Source organism: Carassius gibelio, chromosome B23 (assembly GCF_023724105.1).
Source record: "Carassius gibelio isolate Cgi1373 ecotype wild population from Czech Republic chromosome B23, carGib1.2-hapl.c, whole genome shotgun sequence".
Classification (NCBI taxonomy): domain Eukaryota; kingdom Metazoa; phylum Chordata; class Actinopteri; order Cypriniformes; family Cyprinidae; genus Carassius; species Carassius gibelio.
The window spans coordinates 27,796,517-27,823,257 of NC_068418.1; the positions used below are offsets into that span (position 1 = coordinate 27,796,517).

The 26,741-nt window shown below is 40.8% G+C and overlaps 3 protein-coding genes across 6 annotated transcripts; 2 read left to right on the top strand and 1 right to left on the bottom strand.

Moving 5' to 3' along the window:
- The first annotated feature begins 4,816 nt into the window (after positions 1–4,816).
- LOC128011199 (uncharacterized) lies at positions 4,817–10,206 on the top strand. The gene is made up of 2 exons (XM_052593363.1): positions 4,817–8,287; positions 8,401–10,206. The coding sequence occupies exon 1, from the start codon at positions 4,910–4,912 to the stop codon at positions 6,110–6,112; it is 1,203 nt and encodes a 400-aa protein (XP_052449323.1). The 5' UTR covers positions 4,817–4,909; the 3' UTR covers positions 6,113–8,287; positions 8,401–10,206.
- Positions 10,207–12,374: 2,168 nt separating this feature from the next.
- si:ch1073-228j22.2 (SPRY domain-containing SOCS box protein 2) lies at positions 12,375–16,910 on the bottom strand. 2 transcript variants are annotated; one of them, XM_052594993.1, is made up of 3 exons: positions 16,830–16,910; positions 15,257–15,959; positions 12,375–14,576 (listed from the first exon to the last, which is right to left on the bottom strand). In XM_052594993.1, exons 2-3 carry the CDS (start codon positions 15,927–15,929, stop codon positions 14,449–14,451), a joined length of 801 nt encoding a protein of 266 aa, XP_052450953.1. In that variant the 5' UTR covers positions 15,930–15,959; positions 16,830–16,910; the 3' UTR covers positions 12,375–14,448. The 2 variants fall into 2 exon arrangements, with proteins under 2 accessions (XP_052450953.1, XP_052450954.1); XM_052594994.1 differs by having other exon boundaries at positions 16,079–16,850.
- Positions 16,911–20,343: 3,433 nt separating this feature from the next.
- On the top strand, positions 20,344–24,026 carry LOC128012065 (platelet glycoprotein Ib alpha chain). 3 transcript variants are annotated; one of them, XM_052594989.1, is made up of 3 exons: positions 20,344–20,458; positions 21,454–21,756; positions 22,046–24,026. In XM_052594989.1, the coding sequence occupies exons 2-3, from the start codon at positions 21,480–21,482 to the stop codon at positions 23,749–23,751; spliced, it is 1,983 nt and encodes a 660-aa protein (XP_052450949.1). In that variant the 5' UTR covers positions 20,344–20,458; positions 21,454–21,479; the 3' UTR covers positions 23,752–24,026. The 3 variants fall into 3 exon arrangements, with proteins under 3 accessions (XP_052450949.1, XP_052450952.1, XP_052450950.1); XM_052594992.1 differs by having other exon boundaries at positions 20,402–20,458; positions 21,441–21,756; XM_052594990.1 differs by lacking the exon at positions 20,344–20,458 and having other exon boundaries at positions 20,641–21,756.
- The last annotated feature ends 2,715 nt before the right edge of the window (positions 24,027–26,741 follow it).

Sequence of the window (26,741 nt, forward strand, 5' to 3'; positions counted from 1 at the left end):
GTCAGGGGGTACAAAAAGTAAAGCAAATAAACAGACATACAAATACATATACAAATTCAGAAAAAAATTTAAAGGCTAAAGATGTGAAAATGCTTACAGATTGAAACGCATTTTGCAGCTTTCTTATTTTTCAGCCCCACTATTGTATTTAGGTATTGCAAAATTTCTGCCTTTAAAATCAAAAATAAAGGCTTATTTCCTCCAAATTTACATTTATGAATACTAAATTTAGCTAACAGAAGAAGCAGATTAATTAAATAATATTCCTTATGGTAAGATTTGTCATAAGAGAAAAAACCAAATAATACATTTTTAAAGCACAGTTGAAAGCTGGACATGATATGAGCCTTAATAAAGGAACAGAAATCTGACCAAAAACAAACTGAATGAGGACAAGTCCAAAATAAATGATAAAATGTTTCATCGTGTAGCCAGCTGGCGAAGACAAGAAGAAAGAAACTAAATTTCAATGTCACTTGCAATCGCTACTTGCACTCTCAGCCACCTGTGACGTCACTTGCAATCAACACAGATCGTGCATGTTGCCAGTGGAGACTAGACGCTGTGGTGGTGATTAAACGATTCAAACTAAATTAGTAGGCCTACAGAATGTAAATATGAACGTCCATTATGAAATGCATTAAGTGATTTTAAAAGGGTCAGCTCCGTACAGGCAAGCAGACGAGTACAGAACGCACTGCGTTAAATTGTACATTAAACGTTTTCCTCCCATAGAAAATCATTATAGATAAAACACACAGGGGCGGATCTACCGGGGTGGCATAGGGCAAATGCCACCCTAAAAGAAAGCCTTGCCACCCCTGCTGCCACCCCAGTTAAGTTGGCAGCAACGAATTAAAGGTTATGGCCAATTTGAAAATTCACGAGCGCGAATCTTTCGTGATTCGTGATCCCGCTCCGAACTCCCGAACTGACTCAAATGATTCGCGATCCCGCTCCGAACTCCCAAAGTGACTCAAATGATTCGCGATCCCGCTACGAACTCCCGAACTGTAAAAATAAATTAATAATTTTCGATTTTCAAGTATTACACGTACCTGTCAAACATAGTCTATTTTGCCGTCAATACTGTTGACGGTGTCCTTTATCAGGAGGCTTTATATTTATGCTCAACATGAAGTATAGATACTGTTGTCATGAAGACAAGACCCCACCTGCGGCCTCCCCAGAGTGCAGTCTGGACGATGGGGCGGGGCGACACATATTTGTTTTCCCCGCCTTTGACATTTTGCTCCGAGCCAGCAGGGGGCAGTTTGCGTTGAAACAAACAGAACGGTGGCAACTACAGCAACAGAGTAATAACTATTTCACGTTGATTGCATGAGGTGAGTAAAAGTGGTTGTGTAAATATCTTATAATATTAAATGCGATGTTCGATCATTTATTTATCCATGGTACGTTCAATTTGAATAATTATTGTTAATAATTGTTATAAATTGCTCATTTTATTGTTCTTTGTGGATTGTAACAGTACACTCTGCAAATGGCTTTAGTTCTTACCTCTGTAAAATCAAACCTAAGAAGTTCTTAGGTTTGATTTTACAGAGGTATGGCATTACATTTGTCAAGTTATTTGAACAGACATGCATGATTATTGTGTGTATATTATTATTATTATTTTTCAGGATGACATGATCAGGAGGTGGTGGTGTTCTGTTCTCCTGGACCGCTTTACTCCGCAAATGTATGTAGCTGTTTGAATGTTGCTACATGAAACATTACTCTGTACTATATCTAGCAATATACCTACCTCTTGACATTTGTTCTTTTAGAGCTCAACCACTGAGGGGAGGAACTTCACCATTCACCATGTCTTCAGGCAGAGTCCAGCAAAGCAGGATCTATTTCGACCTCACTCAGACCGTCACCACGGTCTTACCTTGAATGACGCCATTCTGCCAGCTCTCCTCGAGACCTAATGTAAACAATGTCAGGTGACTGACCCCTAGTGGTTGGTTCCCTATAAAACATCCGGATGAACCGAACACTTGCTCTTTGCCTTTCTCGCCTCTCTAGAGACCGGTTTGGAGGAAATCCGCGTGTATACGCTGTTATTTGGAAATCTGTACCCATTCAATCCGTCACTATAGTGCAGGCGCCTGGTGCCCCTGAGGATTGCGGTATTTCTTTCCTTTTTCTTCTATATTTTCAGGTGAGTGGTTGGTATTATTTACAATTTAACGAATTTGATTCATGTTAAAATTGTTTTGTAGAGATTGTATTCTGACGCTTAAGAAGCGTACGGATGTGGTGAGTAACTTTTGCTCTATATCCACATCAGTTGAAAGGAGGTTTTTTTTGTTTACCTGGTGATCTGCTGTTCGCAGCGGAGGGGACTCGGTCACCTGTCTTTATCTGTGCGTTCGCGCATAGATAGGTGTTGCATTTAAAAAAAAAAAAAAAAAAAAAAAAAAAAATTTTTTTTTTGGAATCAAGGAATTTACTTATCACACTGTCTCCACTGTTCGCAGCGGTGAAATTAAGTAGATATATATGTATAATTTTGATTGTGTATACACACATTTACATATCATTGGCAAACTCCTGTGCGCAGGAGTAGTCCTATGTGTTATCTGAGCTACAACTGTACGCAGCTGTCTAACAATCATGAGTCAACCTCTGTGCCATTATTGTCGTGCTACTATGCATCCTCGGGATGGACATCGCGAGTGTCCATCATGTCTGGGTATAGCCCATTTACTGGAGGACATTGGAAATCCATGCCCGGCCGCAGCTGAGTTCTCCCTACAAGAGAGGGTGCAGAGAGCTAGCCTTTTTGAATGGCCAGCTCATGACAGAGGTGCATCAAGATCAGTGGTTGATGCACGCTCTCTTAAACGGAGAAGGGAACATTCTCCTGTTGAAGTCCATGATGGACCTAGCTGCTCTGATGGAAGAAGGTCAAGGGCTTCAGAATCTCAAGTTGACACCCAGATGCAAATTCTAGCAACTTTACGGGATTTGGCTGGGAAAATGGATAATTTTAGACCCCACGATAGGGGGTTAGGTGGACAACAACATGCAGTTTCATCTGTTGTTTCTGAGGATGATATTCCTCCAAATCAGGGCGGAAGAGGTAACATTCCTGACACAATTTCTCTTCATGCTCATGACTCTCTTTTTGGTAGTAATGATCAGGATGTGAGTGAGGAAGATCAAGGAGATAAGTCCAGGTCTTCTGCTATTGATGGAGACAGTAACCAACCTGACATTTTTAACAGAATTCTCAGTGCTGCAAGAATTCTAGGTTTGGAAACCCAGGCTGAGGCATCAACGACACCAGTGGTGCAAGGTGTGTGGGCTGGGGTCTCCCAGTCTCAACCATCTGTTTCGATTCCTGTTACTGAGGACTATTCACAAATGCTAAGCAAAGCATGGAATCATCCCAGAGCTGCCCCCCAGTTCAATGCTGGTTGCAGACGCTTTGCTAATATGCAGTATGCTGCAGAAACCGGCATGGGCGGTATGCCAGCGGTGGAGCGTGAAATGGCATCTTTAACATCCTTGGGTCTAGACCGGGTGACTGATGACCCACGCTGTCCCCGGAAAGAGTGTGAGAAGACCGATAACCTAGTGTGTCGAACCTACAACTCAGCCACACGTGCAGCCCGATCTGGTAATGCCTTAGCCATAATTCTGGCTTCTTTACGGAAACTTATAAATCCGGAAGATCGGGACATTATGGGTTTGGTCGATGCAGCCCTGGTTACGCACGCCCAGCTCACTAGAGACATTGGGGCTTCTATGTCATCTGCAATCCTTTCTCGTAGACAGATTTGGTTAGCACAGACTTCCCTACCTGATACTATCAGGAAGGAACTGACATACATGCCCGTCACACCAGGCCGTGTGTTTCACCCAGACTCTCAGACGACACTTGATAAAGCTGAGCAAGCGCGGAAGAGAAGAGAATCAGTGCAACGCACATTTGGTCCCGCTAAGGCAGCTAGACAGTCATATCGAGGCTTTCAGCCCCCTCATCATCCCCATTTTAGTCGGGCAGGACCATGGGAGTTCAACAGAAGACAAAATACCCATTCTCAGAGGTTTGATAGCAGCCAAAGTGCCAGACAAGCGCCACGGCATTCCCAAATGGCTCGGTCTCGTACATCAGTTAGAGATGCACCACAAAAGAAGCGAAACCCCAGGGGCTCAGGCCCCTATGGGGGAACCGCGTAGCAATCCTGGAAGAGCTGCCGGAATCTGCTCCCAGCTATGCCTGGACAGCTGGGAGAGGAAAATCTCAGATCGTTGGGTACTCGCTACGATAAAAAGCGGATACAGAATCCAGTTCCGGCAACGACCTCCTTCGTTTTCAGGGATTCAATTAACTGTGGTCAAAGACGCAGTCCAGGCAGAAATTTTATCCAAAGAAATAACAACACTTCTTGGAAAGAAGGCAATTACTCCACTACAACCCTACGAACAGCACACTGGGTTTTATTCGAACTATTTCCTTGTGCCCAAAAAAGATGGTGGTCTCCGACCCATTTTAGACCTAAGACGTCTGAATGCATACATAAAAGTATTGCCATTCAAGATGCTGACCACCGCCCAAATCTTGGAGGTTATAGAGCCAAACGAGTGGTTTACAACACTAGACCTCAAAGATGCATACTTTCATGTGCCCATTCATCCAGATCACAGGAAGTTCCTTCGCTTTGCTTTTCAAGGCCAAGCATATCAATTCGAGGTCCTTCCCTTTGGCCTTTCCCTCTCTCCCCGTGTATTTACCAGGGTGGTGTCAGCCGTTCTTTACCCTCTTCAGGCAGTGGGTATAAAGATCCTCCCATACCTGGACGACTGGCTAATCTGTGCACCAAGCCGTCACAAGGTTCTAAGAGATACAGAGGCTGTTATCAACCATGTACAAGAGCTTGGGTTCCGCATGAATCTCAAAAAAAGCAATGTCGAACCACGGCAAGAGACCGTATTTGTAGGGTTAGTTTTGAACACCTTAACAATGACCGCATATCTGTCCCCACAGAGGGTAGCAAGGTTATCTGCCCTGGCACTATCTTTCCGCTTAGGCAAGCGGATGGAGTTGGCACAGTTCCAAAGATTACTGGGGATGATATCGGCAGCAATAAAGGTAGTGCCTCTGGGATTGCTCAAAGCACGACCATTGCAATGGTGGATCAACAAATTTCAACTCCACCCAAAATTACACAGGCGAGTGAAGTTGAAAGTCACACAGAAATGTGTTCAGGCTCTGCGTCCATGGATAAGCAGCAGCAGGTTGGGTCAAGGTGTTCCTCTGGGAAATATACCAGCGAGGAGAATGGTGGTGACAACCGATGCTTCTCTGAAAGGTTGGGGGGCTGTCTGGCAAGGAAGATCAGTCAGAGGCTCATGGATGTTCCCATGGACTATGGAACACATCAATGTGCTGGAGCTGAGAGCAATCTATCTGTCTTTGAGACACTTGATTCCGTTCCTACAGGACAGGCATGTCCTTGTAAGAACCGACAATATGTCGGCAGTTTATTACATCAATCACCAAGGAGGCACCAGGTCATTGCGCTGCCTCCAGGAAACCAGGAGACTTCTGTTTTGGGCTCACCCGAGACTCGCCTCTCTCAGGGCAATTTACATACCCGGAAAAGTGAACCGGGCAGCGGATCTCCTCTCCCGAACTGGACCTCTCCCAGGGGAATGGCGATTACACCCGGAGGTGGTGCATCTCATTTGGACCCGGTTTGGGAGAGCCCACACCGACCTGTTTGCATCAGCCGAGACAACCCATTGCAAGATGTGGTTCTCTCTGAGTGGCCAAGGAGGGCCTTTGGGACTGGATGCACTGTCTCACGAGTGGCCGGGAGGTTTATTATATGCTTTTCCTCCCCTACCATTGATTCCTCATGTGCTCAAAAGGGTGGATCTGGGATGTTACAAGATCTTACTGATCGCCCCGAAATGGCCAAAGAGACATTGGTTCCCACTTCTCCTACGTCTGGTACAGGGCCATCCATGGCCACTACCAACCAGAACAGACCTTCTCTCTCAAGTGGAGGGACAGATCTGGCACCCAAACCCAGCCACATTACAACTCTGGGTTTGGCCCCTACTGAGCCCCTCTCTTGTCAGCTAGAGGAGGCAGTAAGGAGAACCATAAATAATTCTAAAGCGCCTTCCACTTGGGATAACTACTCGAGTAAGTGGCGTGTGTTCTCTAACTGGTGTCAGGACAAAAACTTGGACCCCATGAATTGTGTTCTCGATTCCATTTTATGCTTTCTTCAGTCACTTTTAGACTCAGGAAAAAAAGTCAATACCGTACGAGTTTATGTGGCGGCTATTTCCCATTTCCACAGTATTGTGGAAGGTTTATCAGTTGGTAAACACATGTTGGTTACTCAATTTCTCAAAGGTGCACGTCGCCTCTATCCAGACAAAAGGCTGAGATCACCATCCTGGGATCTTCCCATGGTTCTTCAGTCATTGACTAGAGCCCCATTTGAACCATTGGCCCAGACGGATCTTAAATCACTGACGTGGAAAACAGTTTTTCTTCTTGCTATCTGTTCAGCAAAGAGAGTGGGTGAGTTACATTCGTTAGCAGTAAGTGAAGACTGTCTGAGATGGAAGGCAAACTATTCAGGGGTCTCTCTCTGGCCGAACCCGGCTTTCCTGCCTAAAGTTCTTAATACTTGCACGATCAATCAAGTAATCGAACTTGCAGCGTTTCAACCTGATCCTGATCTCTCTTGTACAGAACTTGATCTTGCTACCTTATGTCCAGTTCGAGCACTTCGCACATACATTGAGCGGACACAGTCGTTACGACATTTACACACTCAGTTGTTTTTGTGTTTCGATAAGAAAAGTATCGGAAAACCAGCCTCGAAACAGCGCCTATCACATTGGATAGTAGACACTATTGCACACACATACTCCAGTCAGAGCTTACCAGTCCCAGGGAACCTGGTAGCTCATTCTACCAGGAGTCTTGCCACATCCTGGGCAGCACTGAAGGGGGTGGCACTAACGGACATATGTGCAGCGGCATCATGGAGCTCACCTTGTACCTTTGCCCAGTATTACAGGGTCAATGTGGCGGACCCAGTTACGCTTGGGTCCACAATTCTGCTCTCGGCCGCTAAGCAGGGATGTAAAGAAGGAGAGGCTTACATTCCCTCGTGACCTTGATGGCACTAGTCATCCAAGGTAAGACCGTGGTGACGGTCTGAGTGAGGTCGAAATAGATCGTAAGTTATGACTATAACTATGGATCTATGAGACCGAATGATGACCGTCACCATTTCTTGTCACTCGGGATGAACTGAGGCGTTCCAGGCAAGAGGAAGTGTTCGGTTCATCCGGATGTTTTATAGGGAACCAACCACTAGGGGTCAGTCACCTGACATTGTTTACATTAGGTCTCGAGGAGAGCTGGCAGAATGGCGTCATTCAAGGTAAGACCGTGGTGACGGTCATCATTCGGTCTCATAGATCCATAGTTATAGTCATAACTTACGTTATTTGTGCACATACATTCATTAAGAACTAATAATTACATATGTGTGTACATGAAGAGGTATTTTAGTTATTACAGCTACATAGTTGTTCAGATGTGAAATTGGTATTATGTACAAGTACTATATTGGTCAGCACTGTGGATTATTTCATATATAACTATCAGTTAACATCAGCATCAAAGACATTTAAAAACATTTCAGCTTAATTCATTTTCAGCGAGTTTTTTAAAAAACATCTGTTTGCGATCTAATGTGGATTTTGTTCACCATATAAGACAGAAATATTTATATTCAATGTAAAAGATCTTCATGTGGATCATGCATACAAATATATACAAATATCTCACTGGATTATTACAATTAATGGCAAAATGTGTGGAAATGTAAACTAATATATCCAACTGACACACTACAGTAAAAGATATAAATAATTGGCTTAATTAAAACAATTTTTTTTCAGTTAGAAAATACTAACATGCCTAATACTTCTGCACAGTACTGTATATATTAATATTTTATTAGTAGTATTATAAAAGAATGAGTATGCAGTTGTGACAATCTATAGAGTTTGTTTAAAGCAAGGCTGTATGTATTCAGTGTTTATATAATGTTTAATAACTTTGATATACATGTATAAATAAACCTATGTATGTTTTTGATTCAACAGCTTCCCCTGGAAATCCTCAGGGAAGTTATTTTGTCTATTTGACACTTTCTCTGGTTTGCAGATGGTTTAGGGTTGTGCGCCGAAGTTTTTCGGAAAGCGGCACAGTTTGCCTGGCTAGAGAGTAAGATTTCCCTGTTTAATGCTCATTCTCCAATTGAGTTTTGTAGTATGAGGCTGTTAAACTTTTTTTATCATTATTATTATCTTTCCTGTATCTTGTCTTTACACTATAAGTTGTGGCCAACTGGAAGAATTGTCCTCCTGTCTCCTGACCGGAACGAGTTCAGACGGATGTACAGCATCAGGGAATGCTTTAACCCACCAGGGTACAGGGAAGAGAACGGCGTGGTGATCTTCTGGGCTGTTGTTTACACAGGATTTTCTTCCAAGGACTGAAACACATTTGTGTGTTAAGTTCATTGAAGGGAAATAGAGAATCAACTGAGATCAACTGGTTTTGATGTATTAATTGATGTCATTTAAAGTTAAACTTTGCAGTGTATAATGTTTTAATAACAAATCTATGGCAAACACGTGCATGACAACAGGTTTCAGTCATTTAGAGTCTATCGTTCTTTAAGGTTTCTCATATTTGATGGTAACATCATTTGCTATGCATTGCTCATAATGAATTCTTAATTTAGTTGTGACAATTCGGTGTAATATTTCAATTACCAATGATTTTATAAAGTGTTTAAAGGGGTGGTTAAATGTATTATGTTTTTATATAGAAGCGAGTAACTAAATAAATTCAGGATTAATGAGGTTTTCAGTAGTGCAGTTCAGAAAACAAATGTTTTGTCAGCTACAATGCACACTTTATACATTTTTAATATATATTAAAATAAAATGGGTAATTGTCTTAAGGGAACCTGAAAAAAAAAAAAAAAAAAACTTTCACAGGAATGTGCCTGAAAGTGATAAACGGGCCTCATTTTTACCTAAATTATTTATTCTTTATTTTAATATATATACAAAATGTATAAGGTGTGCATTGTAGCTGACACCTAAATTAACACATTACAATAGTTTTATGACTGCAAGTCTTTCTCCTCAAATGCTACTGACGTTAGAAAAGTGTACACCAATATCGCATGTAACTTTAGAGACGGTCCCTAAATTTGAGACTCGTCCAACGTCAAGCCAAATTTATGCCCGTTTTTTTTTGTTTTTTTTACTTTTAGTTTTCCTTTCTCTTCGCTGGATTGCTGATGTACTCTACCCGGGCATAGATGTTCATCCATCAATTATGAACATTCAGCCGCAAACATGAGGTGCGAGCGGTCGCGACCGCGGATGGGAGAATGGAGGAAGTTTCTTTCTTTTTTTTTTTTTTGGAGCAACTGGGGTGCCCCCTCCGGGAGTTGGTGCCCTACGCAGACTTCGTTACTCTGCGTTTAGGGAGCGACGGCACTGAACACCTTTAATATCGAGATTTGATTAATGTTCTACTTTTGATTTATTCATTCAAATATTGCCGAATTCCGTGACGTTCTGCTTTATAAGCAAGTTCCATTTCCGCGATTCAATCCCTGTCTCTTTTCAAACACAAACGCGGTGAATTTATGAATGAAAGTGTGAAAGTTAGTTCTGACACAAAACGAAGTTGTTACTTATCCTCACGCTTTTTAAAAGTGATAATTTATTGATAGATAATCAATTATTACCCAGCTTTTCCTCCTGAGTCTCAGGCCGGTGACACACTGCGTGTCGTGAGCGTGACGCTTCTGCTGCGTGGCGGCTGCTTCGAGTTTTCTGTGTTTTTATACAGTCTATGGTCTTTACACACCTGAATCGCTGCTGCTGCTGTAGGGGACATAGAGGGAGACCACCGACAGACCAGGGTCTTGTCTTCATGACTACAGTATCTGTACTTCATGTTGAGCATAAATATAAAGCCTCCTGATAAAGGACACCGTCAACAGTATTGATGGCAAAATAGACTATGTTTGACAGGTGTTATACTTGAAAATCGAAAAGTATTAATTTCTTTTTACAGTTCGGGAGTTCGTAGCGGGATCGCGAATCATTTGAGTCAGTTCGAGATGGTATCAGGTTCGCGAATCAATTGAATCAGTTCGGGAGTTCGGAGAGGGTTCGCGAATCATTTGAGTCCGTTCGGGGATCGCATCATTTGAATCTGTTCGGGGGTTCGGAGCGGGATCACGAAAGATTCGCGCTCGTAAATTTTCAAATTGGCCATAACCTTTAATTTGTTGCTGCCAACTGGGGTAGATCCGCCCCTGTCTCTCAGTAAATATATTTGTAAAGGTGCTGTTGACTTGAAATATTCACCAGATGTCAGTAACACTCCAGTGATCCATACATACAAAGAAAAAAATATCAATAACTTCAGAAAAAATATTTCACCCTCCGGGAATACGGTTTTCCTTGCAGAAGTATATTTTCTGGAGAAACATTGAATAATTAATCAGATTCACCTGTCATGTCGTGTATGAGAGTACACACACACACTCATATGCTTTCACACACACTCATACACACACCCACACACTCCTTCCTGTGTGTGTCTTCAGCTACTGGAACACTCGACCCTGTGGATGAGATCTTAAACATGAGCCTGAGCATCACATGAGCGAGCAGAAACCAGATCAGCGTGACAAACCAGACGTACGTGGAGCGTGTCACGTGGAGCGTGTTACGTGGAGCGTGTTACGTGGTGATGGTTTTGAGTTAGTTTTATTATTAGTGTTTGGACTAAAATGCCATTTAGCTTCATCTGAATATGTTTTAGTCTAGTTTAAGTCGATTTAGTCGACTGATACTAAAACAAATTCAGATGACTAAAATCTAACGGGTTTAGTAACCGTGTAATGCATTTATTCAACATTTCTCTAAAATGTCCAAACTCATGATATGTTCCCATCTATTAACGTAGTAATATGATTGATATGAAGGTTTGACCGTGCAATATAAACACAGATTTAACTGTTTGTAGAGTAATTAACAACAGCATCGAACAGAGCTCAGCCAATCAGAATCAAGGACCAGAACGGTCTGTTTTGTGAAGTGTGTTTCAGGTGTGTGAAACACATCGTTGTTTTTGTGCAATCATGTTCCTAATCAGGGGTGGTTCTAGGGTGAGTGAAGATCCGGGGCTTAGCCCATAGAAAAGTCCATGTATGTGACTTTTTATTTTAATAAATCAGAAAGATTTACCTTATTTAAAATATACAAAAACAATAAAAACAAAAACAAATTTAAAACATTTTATTTAAAGTATTGAGGAAAATACATTTGCTTTTTGCAAACAAAAATTAAGAATTGCAAAACAAATGAAACAGCGCGAAAGCAATGATTTTGCAATACATATTTTCCATGGTCATATCTATTAATTTATTTGCAACGCTGCTTTTATTTTGCATGTCAGTTTGAGCTTGCGAAGCCATTTTTCCTTTGCGCTTCACTTTTCTGCACGTCACTCTTTGTGGCACCGTTTTTGACGTGGGGGCGGAGTCAATGGACGGGGGCGTGTACAACATGCCTCCATGGAAGTGACGTCATCGGCCCGAGACGCAGCTCACTGATCCAGGTCCTGTCATGATGAGCAGAGACTTTCGACTGGATCGTTTATTTTTATTCAGTAGCATTAAAACATTCATTTTTTGTTTTATTTACTTTATTAACATGTATGTGTATTAGCAGAGTTTGCTCAAGTTAAAGAAGTTGTTAACATGAACATCTGCTGTTTATTTCTCTCGATGTGCACACTTTTATAGCATTATGTGTATTGGGATCGCAAATCATTTGAGTCAGTTCAGGAGTTCGTAGCGGGTTCGCGAATCATTTGAGTCAGTTCAGGAGTTCGTAGCGGGTTCGCGAATCATTTGAGTCAGTTCGGGAGTTCTTAGCGGGATCGCGATTCATTTGAATAAGTTCGGGAGTTCGTACCGGGATCGCGAATCATTTGAGTCAATTTGGGGATCGCGAATCATTAGAATAAGTTCGGGAGTTCGTAGTGGGATCGCGAATCATTTGAGTCATCTGACTCCAGTTTGGGAGTTCATAGCGGGATCGCGAATCATTTGAGTCAGTTTGAGGATCGCGAATCATTTGAATCAGTTCGGGAGTTCATAGCGGGATCGCGAATCATTTGAGTCAGTTTGAGGATCGCGAATCATTTGAATCAGTTTGGGAGTTCATAGCGGGATCGCGAATCATTTGAGTCAGTTCGGGTTCGCAAATCATAGCTGTATATGGATAGGCATTTGTATCTAATTTAGTAGCTAGTTATAATTACATTTTCCACGCTTGTTTAGGTGTGAAATGTGAACTCGTATTTTTTGTTTTAATGATGTGCCTTTTAACAGTATCAAGTATATTCAAAAACTAAACAAATCGTGCCTAAAAAGTGCAGGCATCTAGGCTAATGTAAAGTTTCATGATGAAGTCATAATAGTGCGCGTGTGCATTTTGAGTGTGTTCTTTCACTGCATTATTCGGTGTATTCAAATGAATTTATGAATGCATGTGAATGATCACAAAATTCAAGATATGAACCCTTTGTGCCAAAAGGGTTCTTTCTTGTCATTATAGAACCTTTTTAGCATAAAAGGTTCTTTGGAGTTGAGTAAAGAACCCTATGGTTCTATATAGAACCCCAATGATCCCTTTCTTCTAACAGTTTGTTGTCATAAGCAGGGTTGGTTCTAGGGTGAGTGGAGATCCATGTATGTGACTTTTTTATTTTAATAAATCAGAAAGATTTACCTAGTTTAAAATATACAAAAACAATAAAAACAAATTTAAAACATTTTATTTAAAGTTTATCCCTTTTATCCTGACACATATGCTGATGTTGTGTCTCTATCTCACTTTTTTTTTTTTGTCTCTGTCTCTGTTTTATTTTATTTTCCAATCAAGCCTGACTGGCTACACTCGTCCTGGTAGAACAGGGATAAGAAGCAAACATGAAGCAGTGCACTGACACACTCTTACTCTATAACGATATACCGGTCAAAGGACTTTATCTCTGTGTTTAAAGCCAAGTATAATTATAAACGCAGGGCTCTATACACTTATATTTTTGAAGGAGCACTTACACAGCACTTACAAATTGCATAAATAATCATAAGAAGGTTAATGTATCAAATATACAATTTGGAATAGGCTACAGAAATATGAAATTATGAAAAAAAATTAGAATGGTACTTTGCCACTAGGTGGCGGCATGCCACTGCCTTAATGAGTGAGTCGGTCAGTCATTTAATCAATGGATTCGTTAGAAACGGATGATTCATTCAGAAAAAAAAGTGTGTGTGTGTGTGTCCCCTACAGACTGTGCTGCGCAACCGTTAACTGTTCCATGTTCAAAATGTGACGTTAAATCAGACACAATTTAAAACCGAAAAATAAATATGAAAGTTACAGATACCTGAAGTAAGCTTTTGTATCTTGGCATTCAAGTGTTTTGGCTGGGGGGGTTTACTTCCTTTTTTTAAGAAGAAGAAGATGACTTTTTAAATATCCATTTTAATTTTCGAATAAATTGATCGCCTGCCTCCAAAAGATCTCACTTCATTGGCTGGATCGTACAGACGCTCATCGATGATTGGCCAGTTTACATGTCAGTCAGAAGCACTAGACTCAGTGGGCGGTTTTCGTCGGATGTGAATGACAACGCGTACTTACTTGGGTAAATTTACAGACACTGTGGACTTGAGTCGAGAGATATTTATTTAAATTCTAATTTAAATTACTTTATTGGGCATGAAAACTCATTGATGGCATGGTGGTAATAAAAACAGTCGGGGCTCCAGCCCCCTTAGCCCACCCCTAACGCCGCCCCTGTTCCTAATTATTCATATAGTTTTCATGAGATTCAGTCTCATATGATGATATTCTTCATAATGAAAGATGTTATTTTGATGTGATATTACTTTCAAGTCAAGTCATATTTATTAAAATAGAGCTTTTATACAATACATTATTTGGAAGCAGCATGACAGAGATAACAGGAAGATAACAGTGGCATCTGCCAAATGACTAAATGTAAAAAGGTGGAAGAAGATATCATTTTATATGTTAAAATATACATTATGTGTGAATAAATATATATGATAAAAAAATTGACTTCCTCAGTTATAAATTTATGCATTTGTGTGTGTACAAATATTAACATAATATTCACTATACATCTCTATAAATAGAGAGAGGAAAAGAAAAGCAACAGAAGGAAAGGGAGTCAGAGAATATAGATGTTCAGACCATTCTGTTGTGACCAGGGTCAGTGAACTAGAGGAGATGAAGGTGTGTGCAGTGTCAGTGTGCGTCCAGCAGGAGGCGCTGGAGAGCAGACGGGACCGACAGCATCAGGCCCCGGGGCCCGGCCCCCCCGAGGACCCCTCGCACACACAGACGGCTCAGAGCCTCCAGAGCAGGTGCGTCTCCTGAGGAACAACACACCAGCACTGAGCTAGCTATCCCAGAATGCACTGTCAATGTTTAGTGGCTGTTTATCACATTGCATTTTGTAGTTAAACCATTCAGTGTCTCTTTAAGACATGCAGAGATTTATATGAGAATATACAGTATGTTATACTGATATACAGATATGTGATATATTTCAAAATCACACAGAATGATTGTGTTAATGTGTTAGCTAGAAATACTCACTGTGCTTACTCAAAGAAACGACTGAAGAGAATAATCGAACGTGACTACTTGTACAACAAAATATCACTTAAAATCTGAAAAATATCAACTTGACTTTCTAAGTTCTTGCGGTTGTTTTATTTTCTATTTTTTCTATTTTTCTACTTTTCAACCTTTAAAATAGATGGAAGTTGGATTTAAAAAAAAATATTACTTAGTTTAATGACGAAATAAATGTAATTGTAATTAGTTACTGATGAAAAAATGTGTAGTTAAACTTCAGCTACTTATGAAAATGTTAAAGATAACGGGGTTTCATCTGAAAACAGATTTAATTTATTTCTTTCATAAATAATTGCAGTGACTGCTCTAAAATACAAGCTTTTAATAATTTTTCTTTATGATAAAATTATTTTTTATATCTTTATGTGATGTGATGTCATTGGTGTTGGGCATGTGATGATGTCACACTCACGTGTCATGCCACACAGGTAGCGTATGCAGATTTGAGCTCCGCCCCAAACACAGCTCACTGCAGGGAAAAGCTCCGCCCCTTTGGGGAGGTCCTGGAAGGCGACGCCCAGATAGCAGTCGTCCACCACGTAACCCAGCGTCCCTGCGTCTGCGTCCACCACCAATAGCACACGATCTGGAACACTTAAGACCCTGGCTCCGCCCCCAGGGTACCGCCTCCCTGCCCTCCCGTCATGCCAGAGCTGATTGGTCGAGAGCTCCCAGCCCCAGGAACCTGAGTCTCCTCCTATTAACACCGTGTAGCCCGAGGACTGAAGGGTGCATTTGTGCGTGGACACACCCAGTACGGCATGGCTTCCTCTCTGTTGCTCCTCCCACATCACCTCCCATATATGGAGCCCCGTCGCCGTGCCGACCGCACCACGGACCGCATCGCTGCTCTGCTCCACTCGGGCACGAGAGACACGCCCCCCCGACGGACACACCTTCAGATTGGGCGACAGGTAGGTGTGGCTCCACTGTGACCGCGGGTTTCCTGGGGCGACGGGGGGCGTGTCTAACAGCACCGCTAGGCGAATGGGCGGGGCTACAGAAAACGGACCGAATGCTGATTGGGATTTATAGTGTTTTTTAGGACCGGCGTCCTTCAGCAAGCAGCACAGTGTGAGACCCATCCAATCAGATCGCAGAATAACATCAACTTCCTGTTCAAACACACACATTAGTCAAACTACAACCATTTAGATCATCATTCAATAGTGTTCTAATCGTTATTACAAAGTCGATTATTTTAATATCCTACTGTAGTATTAACTGAACTTACTACAGTTCACCCAGAAATTCACACAATCCTTTGAAAGGAAGGAAGAAGAAGCAGTCATCAGTGTCACAGACGTGTATTTACAGCAATAGACAACAATACATTGTATGAGTCACAATTATACATTTCTCTTTTATGCCAAAAATCATTAGGATATTAAGTAAAGATCATGTTCATGAAGATATTTAGTAAATCTCCTACCGTAAATAAATCAAAACCTAATGTTTGATTAGTAATATGCATTGCTAAGAGCTTCATTTGAACAACTTTAAAGATGATTTTCTCAATATTTAGATGTTTTTGCTCCCTCAGATTCCAGATTTTCTAATAGTTGTATCTCAGACAAATATTGTCCTCCGAACAAACCACACATCACTGGAGAGATGATTTATTCAGCTTCAGATGATGTATAACTTAAATCTATATTTAAAAAAATTGACCCTCATGACTGGTTTTGCCACTCAACTATAAGTTAGTTATAAATGTGCTTTGTTTGTGTCATTCAATGTGTCTATGTGTTGTAATTCTGAACTCAAAGGGTTAAACAGTGGTTTATTTATTGGTGTGATTTGTTTAATTATAATACAAATACTTAATAAATCTGTAATACATAGATATATACTTAATAATAGTTAATCTATAACAAATTCTTGATTAACGTATAATGTTATTAATATTAATATAGTGTACTGTACCTGCTCTTGAAATTGAATTAAAACATACAAAGACCATTTGAAGCGTGAGATGCTCTTACCGTGCAAGCGCGCGCTGACTCCGTTCCTTTCGCCGTTCATCACGCATTTAAACGTCACTTATCTCCCGTGCGCGCTCCCGCGACGTCAGCGCCGGCCGTCAAGTCAAGGCCAACCCCGAGAGTGACGTCTGTCCGTCCCCGGAGAAACTCGTGTTTTTAAACATTTACCGTGGTGACATTATACTCAAAAATCTAAATATTGAGAAAATAATCTTCAAAGTTGTTCAAATGAAGTTCTTAGCAATGAATATTACTAATCAAACATTAAGTTTTGTTTAATTTACAGTAGGACATTTACTAAATATCTTCATGAACATGATCTCAATCTTTACAATAATAGATCATATAATAGAGTTTTGTGATGAGAGGGATCAGACTGAGATCAGATGAGGGTCAGTTCATAAAGTTTAATCTGGATCAGAATGATCAAAGCAAAGCAAAACATTTTTCAAAGCAAAACTGGATTAGATCACCCTGATCCAGACCTGATCCAGACACACTTTCAGATTATTAGTGCTCTACGGAGGCCCTGGAGGGACATGCTGATGATGATGGGAAACATCTCAATACTTCTGCGTTCTCTTTTAGAAAGTTTTGCGTTGCATTCACACAAATAACTATTTCTGACTGCTTCTCTGATGATTGCACATGTAGTTTACAATCACTTAAAGGGGGGGGGGGGGGTGAAATGCTGGTTTTCACTCAATCTCCTGTTAATCTTGAGTACCTATAGAGTAGTACTGCATCCTTCATAACTCCAGAAAGTCTTTAGTTTTATTATATTCATAAGAGAAAGATAGTCTGTACCGATTTTTCCCGGAAAAACACGAGCGGCTGGAGGCGTGACGTGTGGGCGGAGCTAAAGAATCACGAGCGCCAGTAGGCTTTTGTGTTGAGAGCGTTTGGAAGCTGTGACATTACCGTGAGGAAAAACCCATCATCCAAAACAAACCATGGCTAACAGTCAGATTCAGCGTTTATTTATGATCCAGAATCAGATCCCGAGGCTGAAACTGAACGAGAGCAGCATCAGCAACAACGTCTCTATGTGGTTTGTCCTGAAACTGTATATATTTGCTTAGCAGTTTTGGAAAATGACTAAGTTCCACTTTGTCGTCTTTTTTTTTTTTTTTTTTAAGCCATACATGTGGAAAGTGCAGTTTGATGACAACATCGCATGTTGTTTACTTGATGTGCTTACGCGCCGATAGCTAAGTTAACAACACAGAGATATTTGAAGCAGTTTTACTCACCGCCTGCGGTTCCAACACACGATCGTGACCCTTTTTCGTTGGGATTGCATCATCCTTGAGAAATAAACGATGTGCAAATCCGGCGTCAAACTGGGCCTTGTTTGTAAAACAAGCATCTTCGAAATGCAGGGAACAAACACAAACACTTGCACAACTCCGTTGATGCTCTGTAAAAATAAACTTCATCCACTGGTCCCTTAATGCTTTTTCTCTTTAGGTAATCTGTGCAGGGTTGTCTTGCCCTGGCAACCAAAAACACACTTCTTTTGTGACATTTGGCGACGCTCTCGCTCTGATCAGTGAAGTCTGTTGTGCTCTCAGTGCTCTGCTATACGGGAGCGCGCTCTTCCGGCAGAAGTGCCTCAGGACCCATATAAGGAAATTCCGCTCCATCTAACGTCACACAGAGCCATACTCGAAAAAAACTTTCAGAAACTAGTGACAAACCGGAAGGAGTATTTTTGGAACAGAAATACTTCTTCAAACGTACAACTTAATTTTTGAAACTTTGTCCATGTTTAGCATGGGAATCCAACTCTTTAACAGTGTAAAAAACTCAGTATGCATGAAATAGCATTTCACCCCCCCTTTAAATAAATATTGTGTTGTGATTTGACAGCTGTTTGGGGAAAGCTGTTACAAAAGTTGCATTTTTGGATCAGTTTTAATTTTATTTTATTAATTAATAGATTTTTTTTCATTCTGCTGGAATCAGCATAATCCGTTTTTTATTTATTTATATATATTTAATGTATCCTAATCTTTTTAACACATTATGAACAACACAAACTGATGATTCGATCCAGTTAAAATCCAAGATCAGATTTTGTGACGTAATCCAATTTCAGAATCCTATTTTTTATTTTAAACAATTTTGTTTTTTCAAGATTTGATCCAATCTGATAGCTGATATCTGATCAGATTAGTTTTGAACAGCTGGCCCGTGGAGATCAGACTGAGTTTAGATACAGAGACGAGACTAAATGAACATATGTACTGAACTGTGGTGCATCTCAAGTTCATACTATTCTTTGGTATCTGAACTTCTCCAAGATTACTCTGTCTTAAAGTCTTGTTTATCAAATGGAAATGGTTTGGTCAGTTGGATGTTGTCTAAAGGGTTGCTAGGATACTCTGGGTGGTTGCTATGCAGTTGCCGGGGTGTTGCTAGAGTGTATGATTGACAGAGTTTGTTCTGGGTGAATAAAGACATTCCCATCCAACAGAGAATCAGTCAAAACTGATCCAGTTTCAGTGCTTTGATATTATTGTAATTCTTTCTAATGTCAGGAAGTTCTAACGTTTTTGTTGTTCTCAAACTTGCACTAAACGTGTTTCTACCATCTTATGTGATTAGATCTGGTTGCTGAGAAGCTGGGTAAAGGCTCTTGAGATAAAGATAAAGCTGTGTAAGATAAGGCTCTTTTATTTCCAGAGAGCCCAGGGCGACCCCCGTCTGATGTGTGTGCGAGGCTGTCCTTCACTCCCCGTGTGTTTCTGACTCGTGTAGCAGCACTATCAGCAGAAAGAGCTCATCCTGTTCAAGAACTCACAAAACCTTTTACTTTGTTGTATTCTGAATGTGTTCTAGTAACAATCACTTCATTAGAAGGAACAATGTCATGTAATCAAGAGTTTACGTACTGATGATGATGATGATGATGATGATGTGAGAGTTCAGAGGTCAGTGAAATGTGAAGATACAAGTGGTGTGAGTTGTGAGTTGGTGTTTTTTAGGATTTCTGTGGGTTTTTGAAGTTGAAACCCAATCAGATGGCAGAAATGTTTAGGCTTTATTAGGATTATGTTCCTGTGTGTCTGTGCCTCAGACAGTGGTTCACACACACACACACACACACACACACACACACACATGCAGTGTTCACTCTGTGTTTGTGAGAGGTCCAGTATGACGAGGTTTCCAGCTGCTTCTGTTCGTGTACTCTTCAGTTGCTCTTTATTCTGGGATTTGAGTTCAATAAAGAACAGTGTATAAAAGCTTTTCTGCTGACACAAGCTGAGGTCTCTATCTGACTGTGTTTTGTTGAATATCAGAACAATAAAGCTTTAATTGATAAAAGGGTTAAAAAGTCCCAGAAGGCCGTCTTTAAAAGAGCATTATTTTAGAAGCATTCAGGACATGTGCTCCTTAGTGAACAGGAATATCTCTGGACACGCTAGCAGTGATAATAAGTGCATCATGAGCGTGTTCCAGCGGAGGAGAGCTGATAGTGTGTGGAGCGGGATGTTTGCTCATATAAGGCGTGTGTGTTTGAGTCTGAGGAAGAGAGATAGAGCGGGGGAAGCCAGTCTCACACACACACACACACACACACACACACACACTCGTGCAGCTCTGCAGACGCCAGCGCTCAGGTACATCTCACACATCTCTAACAGCTCTTACTCTTACACTACTGCTAACACCGGGCTTTAAACCGTGCGTGTCATACACTCGACTACTGAGTTATATTAGTGATGTACTTACTGTGTGGGTTGGGTTTGGGATCAGTTGCTGTTGTTATGTATAATTAATTGTTGTGATAATAGTAAGTACATGTGTTACAAAACTATCATCATAAATGATGTTCAAGAAGTTATTTTAGTATCTCGCAAAAGAAGTGTCTGTTATACTGTTCGTTATAATTAAGAACATTTAAGTGTTCATTCTTAAAAATCTTGTTCTGTAGGGAAGAAAATCGCTTTAATTTCCAAATGTACAACAGCGTTACATTTCTTTGAATAATTAAGATTTTTAATGTCTTTTCTGCTCACCAAGACTGCATTTATTTGATCAAAACTACAGTAAAACAGTGAAATATTATTCTAGTGTAAAACAGCTGTGTTCTGTGTGAATCTGTGTTAAAGTGTAATGTATTTCTGTGATGCTCCGCTGTATTTTCAGCATCATTCCTCCAGTCTTCAGTGTCACATGATCTTCAGAAATCAGAATAATATGATGATTTACTGCTCAATATTTCTGTGTGATGCATTTTATTTTTCAGGATTCACAGATGAACAGAAAGTTCAGAAGAACAGCATTTATATGAAATAGAAATCACATTAGAAATATCTTTACTCTCATTTTTGATCAGTTTAATGTGTCCTTGATTAATAGAAGTCTTAATTTCTTAAAAATAAAAAAGCTGTGATATTTTTGAAATTCACAATAAATTAACATTTATAAAATCACATAATCCAATTTTACTTTTTTCAGAATACATTTAAAGAGAATCTGTAATAAAAATGTGCAATTGTTAAACGTCATAATAGACAAAAAGTGTAATCAGTCTTTTTTTTCTTGATTTTGTGGTCAAATCTGTCATAAACATGCTGTTTTATGAAGTTGGTAACACAGTTTTGCTCAGCAGAGTCGTAGCCTCCAGCAGCCTTCATCATGCCGTGCTTCATCATCCTGGTCTTCCTCCTGATACGGTGCTTCATCTTCACGAGCAGCAGCTGTCAGAGCGACAGGAACCAGGATCATCGACCGCGTGTCAGCTGTGTGGGTCAGGGACTGACCGCTGTTCCCCAGGGCATCCACACAGACACACAGGTCCTGGTCCTCACTGGAAACCAGTTCACTTCTCTGTCCTGGTCCATGTATTCTGGATTCACAGAGCTGCACGAGCTGGACCTGAGCCACAATCACATCAGCACACTGGAGCCGCCGGGTAAACCGCTTTCACTCACACTCAGAACAACACTACACTGATGCTGAGTAATAAAAATTAATGAGCAAAAGGTGAAATTCAAAACGCACAATAAAAGCAACCTTTTTTAATGCAAACTGCAAAAGTTAAATATCAAAGTGTGAAACCCAAAATGTAAAATAAAGGCAAAATGCTAAAACTGTATAAGTTAATTAGCATGTAATTAATTATTTAGTTTATTATAATTATTTTTTAATTTTTAAATAAGTGTCTTTAGTTTGTAGGAAGTGAAAACCCCTGTCTCTTTCAGGTCCAGTGCTGGAGAAGCTGAGCGTCTTGCGTTTGTCTGGTAACATGTTAACTGGTTTGGGAGGACTGGTGTTCCGCTGCGCTCCCAGTCTGATGGAGATCTACTTAGACAGGAACCAGATTCGTTCCCTTCACGACGGCACCTTCAGTGACCTGCCGCGTCTGGAGGTCATTAATCTGTCTCAGAACAAGCTTCCTGTGCTCCCTCCTCGTCTCCTGGAGCGCGTGTCCTCCAGCGGCCTGAAGACCTTCGACCTGGAGAATAACAGCGTCTCGCTGATGCCCGATGGGTTCTTCTCGTCCAAACCTGAGCTTCCTTATGTTTACCTGACCCACAATCCCTGGCTCTGCAGCTGTGCTGTCGGATACCTCCACAGCTTCCTGAACGACCAGGAACACAACATCTACATGCACGAGGGACCGAACGACATCATCCCTGCCGCCGACTCCGTGCTGTGTTCTGGACCTCCTCACCTGCTCAGACGACCCATCATTGAGCTGGAGGAGAGCGACTTCTGTCCACCAGATATAACCTTTCCTAACATCTACATCAGAGGAGACGTGGATCTCAGACACACTCCGGTTCTTCCAGAACAACCAGATATCAGTTACACTTCCAGATACACTTCTGAACGTCCAGATACTGGATCCCCTTCTCATCTTCCAACAATCTCTGTAAAACCAATTTCCAGCACTCAAGCACTGATTGCTCCCTATCTCACCACTATACACACCCACCTGCACGATTCCACCAAATCCTGGACCTCTATCGAAACATACTGGGTCACTGAGACCTGGACCGAAATCTGGTATAAAATCTGGACGGAGTATGTTATCTGGACTCCAATACCCAATACATTTGTTCCCTCTCAAAACACCGCAGAACCAACCACCTGGAGAACCGACACATCCCAACCCACAACCAATGAGCTGCCAACCACTGCTCCAATGATTACCACTGGCCAACCGGAACCACACACACTCACATTCACCACCAACTTCAGACCAATTACTGACCAATCCCAACCTCAAAGTACCGCCCAACCAGAACCGGCCATGATCACGGTCCAGACCAGCAGACGGGTCATTCGTCCACACTGGACCGAGGCTCAGGAAGTGTCTGGACGTTTGCTGCCCTGGTGCTGGTGGCTGTTTGCTGGTTTTCTGTTGCTGTGTGTACTTTCTGCTCTCACTTCCTGTGTCCTGTTCCTTTGGCTCCTCAGGAACCTGGTCATCTACCGGCGACTCAAGCGTCACATCTGGCCCTCACGGGTCACCCTGCGGGCGTACAGACGCACCCTAAACACACCGCTCGGATCGGAGAATGAGGCTGAGAGCGTCAGCTTTTTACCCCGAGAGCAGATCAGAGACGCTCAAGCCGTGTTCCGGAGCGTCCTCTTCATCTCCAGAGACGAGCAGATGACGGAGACCGAAGACGTCTCTTCTGTAACAGAGCTGGCGAGAGATAAGGAGGTGTTCAGGAAGACGCTGTACAGAGAGATGAGCACAGAACAGGAAGCAGGCGGCTGGATGGAGGAAGTGGAGCGCTGGGGGAACGCACGCTACAGCTTGATCCTAAGGGAGGAGCGAGGGCCTCAGAGAGAGAGGAAGTGGCTGGTTGGGGAGTGGGAGATGGGCGGTGGGGGCGTGGCCTGTGAGAGGCCCTGCTCTCTGATTGGCCAGCCGTCCACAGTCGCTCTGGAGTGAAGCGCTTCGGTCTCGACCATCACTTCAGAACTTTCTAGTATTACAAGCTGGTTCAAGTGAAGTAATAAAAAGTTCTTGCTCTTCTCAGCTAGAAACAATGGAAGTGATTCTCTGTATTTCACTAACTATAGGTAACCTACAGCTACATGTCAACTAACACATTTATATAGCGCTTTTCTGGGTACTCAAAGTGTTTAATATTGTGAGCGAGGATCCCCTCAACCACCACCAGAATGTCTAAATGGAAATGTTTAAATAAAGTTTTAACAATGGAATGATTACTTTATTTTAGGGCTTGAAAACGAAAAAAAAAAATCAATGGGTTCACTCCGAGCAGAATCGATATTTTAACGGTTCTGTTCTGCGTTCCTCTGATATTATTACCGTTCTGAAACCGGTTCGGGTGGAAGAAATACCGGTTAATAACGTAATTTTTTTAAAAACAATATTATTTGCCTATAATTTGTCTAATAATAATAATAATAATTTAATAATAATAATAATAATAATAAAGTATAGCGTTTTCATTACTCAAAAAAAAGGAAAATAGAGATCTAATGCTTACAGTTTACAGCTTGCACCAGATTTTGTCCAAATGTAAGCTAGGCCTACTTAAAAAAACAAAAAACAAAAAATCTATCAACACTTTAAAAGTATTTTTAAGATATTTAAAAATGTTTGCTGCATTGTTAGAAAAAAAAACACTTGTAATAGATTGCGTTTTGAGAGTAAAAAAAAAAAAAAAAAAAACTTAAGTTGCGGTTCACATTGCATTTTATTAGCCCTATTACTTTCCGAAATAATGAAGGCTAAAATGCCTGTAGTCCAGGGGCGGATCTACCAGGGTGGCATAGGGTGGCAAATGCCACCCCTGCTGCCACCCCAGTTGCCAGCAACGAATTAAAAGTTATGGCCAATTTGACAATTTACGAGCGCGAACCTTTCCTGATTTGTGATCCCGCTTTGAACTCCCGAAATTACTCAAATGATTCGCGAACCCGCTACGAACTCCCGAACTGATTCAAATGATTCGCGAACCCGCTCCGAACTCTGACATATATTCAGATAAAAATGTAATTTAAAAAATAAATTAATAATTTTCAATTTTCAAATATTGCACGTATCAAACATAGTCTGTTTTGCCATCAATACTGTTGAAGGTGTCCTTTATCAGGAGGCTTTATATTTATGCTCAACATGAAGTAGTATAGATACTGTTGTCATGAAGACAAGACCCTGGTCTGTCGGTGGTCTCCCTCTATGTCCCCTACAGCAGCAGCAGCGATTCTGGTGTGTAAAGACCATAGACTGTATATAAACACAGAAAACGCGAAGCAGCCGCCACGCAGCAGAAGCGCCACGCTCACGACACGCAGTGTGTCACCGCCTGAGACTCAGGAGGAAAAGCTGGGTAATAATTGATTATCTATCAATAAATGAAGCTTTAATGAAAGCACAGACTTTGAGATGATAAATAACTAACATTACAGTGTTATAGTCTACTACGTGATATGTTACCCACTTTTAAAAAGCGTGAGGATACGTAACAACTTCGTTTTGTATCAGAACTAACTTTCACACTTTCATTCATAAATTCACCGCGTTTGTGTTTGAAAAGAGACAGGGATTGAATCGCGGAAATGGAACTTGCTTATAAAGCAGAACGTCACGGAATTCGGCCATTTTTGAATGAATAAATCAAAAGTAGAGCATTTAATCAAATCTCGATATTAAAGGTGTTCAGTGCCGTCGCTCCCTAAACGCAGAGTACGCAGTCTGCGTAGGGCACCAACTCCCGGAGGGGGCACCATCCCAGTTGCTCCAAAAAAAAAAAAACACTTCCTCCTCCGCACCTCGGCTGAATGTTCATAATTGATGGATGAACATCTATGCCCGGGTAGAGTACATCAGCAATCCAGCGAAGAGAAAGGAAAAGTAAAAGTAAAAAAAAAAAAAAAAACAGGCATAAAGTTGGCTTGACGTTGGACGAGTCTCAAATTTAGGGACCGTCTCTAAAGTAGCATTTGAGGAGAATGACTTATAGTCATAAAAACAACTGTAATTGTTCATCTAGGTGTCAGCTATAATGCACTATTGAATTGAATGTTTGATATTTATTAAAATAAACTGTAAATCATATGTAAATTATACAACTCTTTCCAGGGGCATAGCCATCTTTTCAGAAGTGAGGGGGACAGAAATATATATATATATATATATATATATATATATATATATATATATATATATATATATATATATATATATATATATATATATAAACATTTCTGTAATCTATATAGCCTACAAATCAAAAGTTTTTGAACTGTAAGATATTTGGTTTTTAAAGAAGTCTCTTCTGCTCACCAAGCCTGCATTTATTTGATCTAAAGTACAGCAAAACAGTAATATTGTGAAATAATTTTCGATTTATAATAACTTTTTACCCTATTTTAATATATTTTAAAATGTAATTTATTCGTGTGATCAAAGTTGTATTTTCAGCATTTTTACTCCAGTCTTCAGTGTCACATCCTTCAGAAATCATAATATGCTGATTTGCTGATTATCAATATTTAAAACATCATTTTTTTTAAACAATTTTTTTTTCTTCAGTATTCTTTGATAAATATAAGGATCCAAAGATCAGCATTTATGTGAAATAAAAAGCTTTTGCAACATAATACACTATATCATTCAAAAGCTTAGAGTCAATATATAATTTTTGTTGTTGGAAAAAAACAATTATAGAAATGAACACTTATATTTAGCAAGGACTCTTTTGTGGGTTCGAGTCTCAGGCCAGCAACACCACTGCCCCCCAGGTACCACTGCTCCGGGTGTGTTCACTGTGTGTGTGTGTTCACTACTGTGTGTGTGTGTGTGTGTGTGTGTGTGTGTGCACTTTGGATGGGTTAAATGCAGAGCACGAATTCTGAGTATGGGTCACCACACTTGGCTGAATGTCACTTCACTTCATTTTGAATTGA

Bases quoted from the DNA above. Each gene is read 5' to 3' on its own strand.
- LOC128011199 (XM_052593363.1), top strand. From the start codon at position 4,910: ATGAATCTCAAAAAAAGCAATGTCGAACCACGGCAAGAGACCGTATTT.
- si:ch1073-228j22.2 (XM_052594993.1), bottom strand. From the start codon at position 15,929: ATGGGTCTCACACTGTGCTGCTTGCTGAAGGACGCCGGTCCTAAAAAA. The intron at 14,577-15,256 runs GTGAGTGTGACA...GTTGTTCCTCAG, and splicing joins CTACCTGTGTGGCATGACAC to GAGACGCACCTGCTCTGGAG.
- LOC128012065 (XM_052594989.1), top strand. From the start codon at position 21,480: ATGCCGTGCTTCATCATCCTGGTCTTCCTCCTGATACGGTGCTTCATC. The intron at 21,757-22,045 runs GTAAACCGCTTT...TGTCTCTTTCAG, and splicing joins CAGCACACTGGAGCCGCCGG to GTCCAGTGCTGGAGAAGCTG.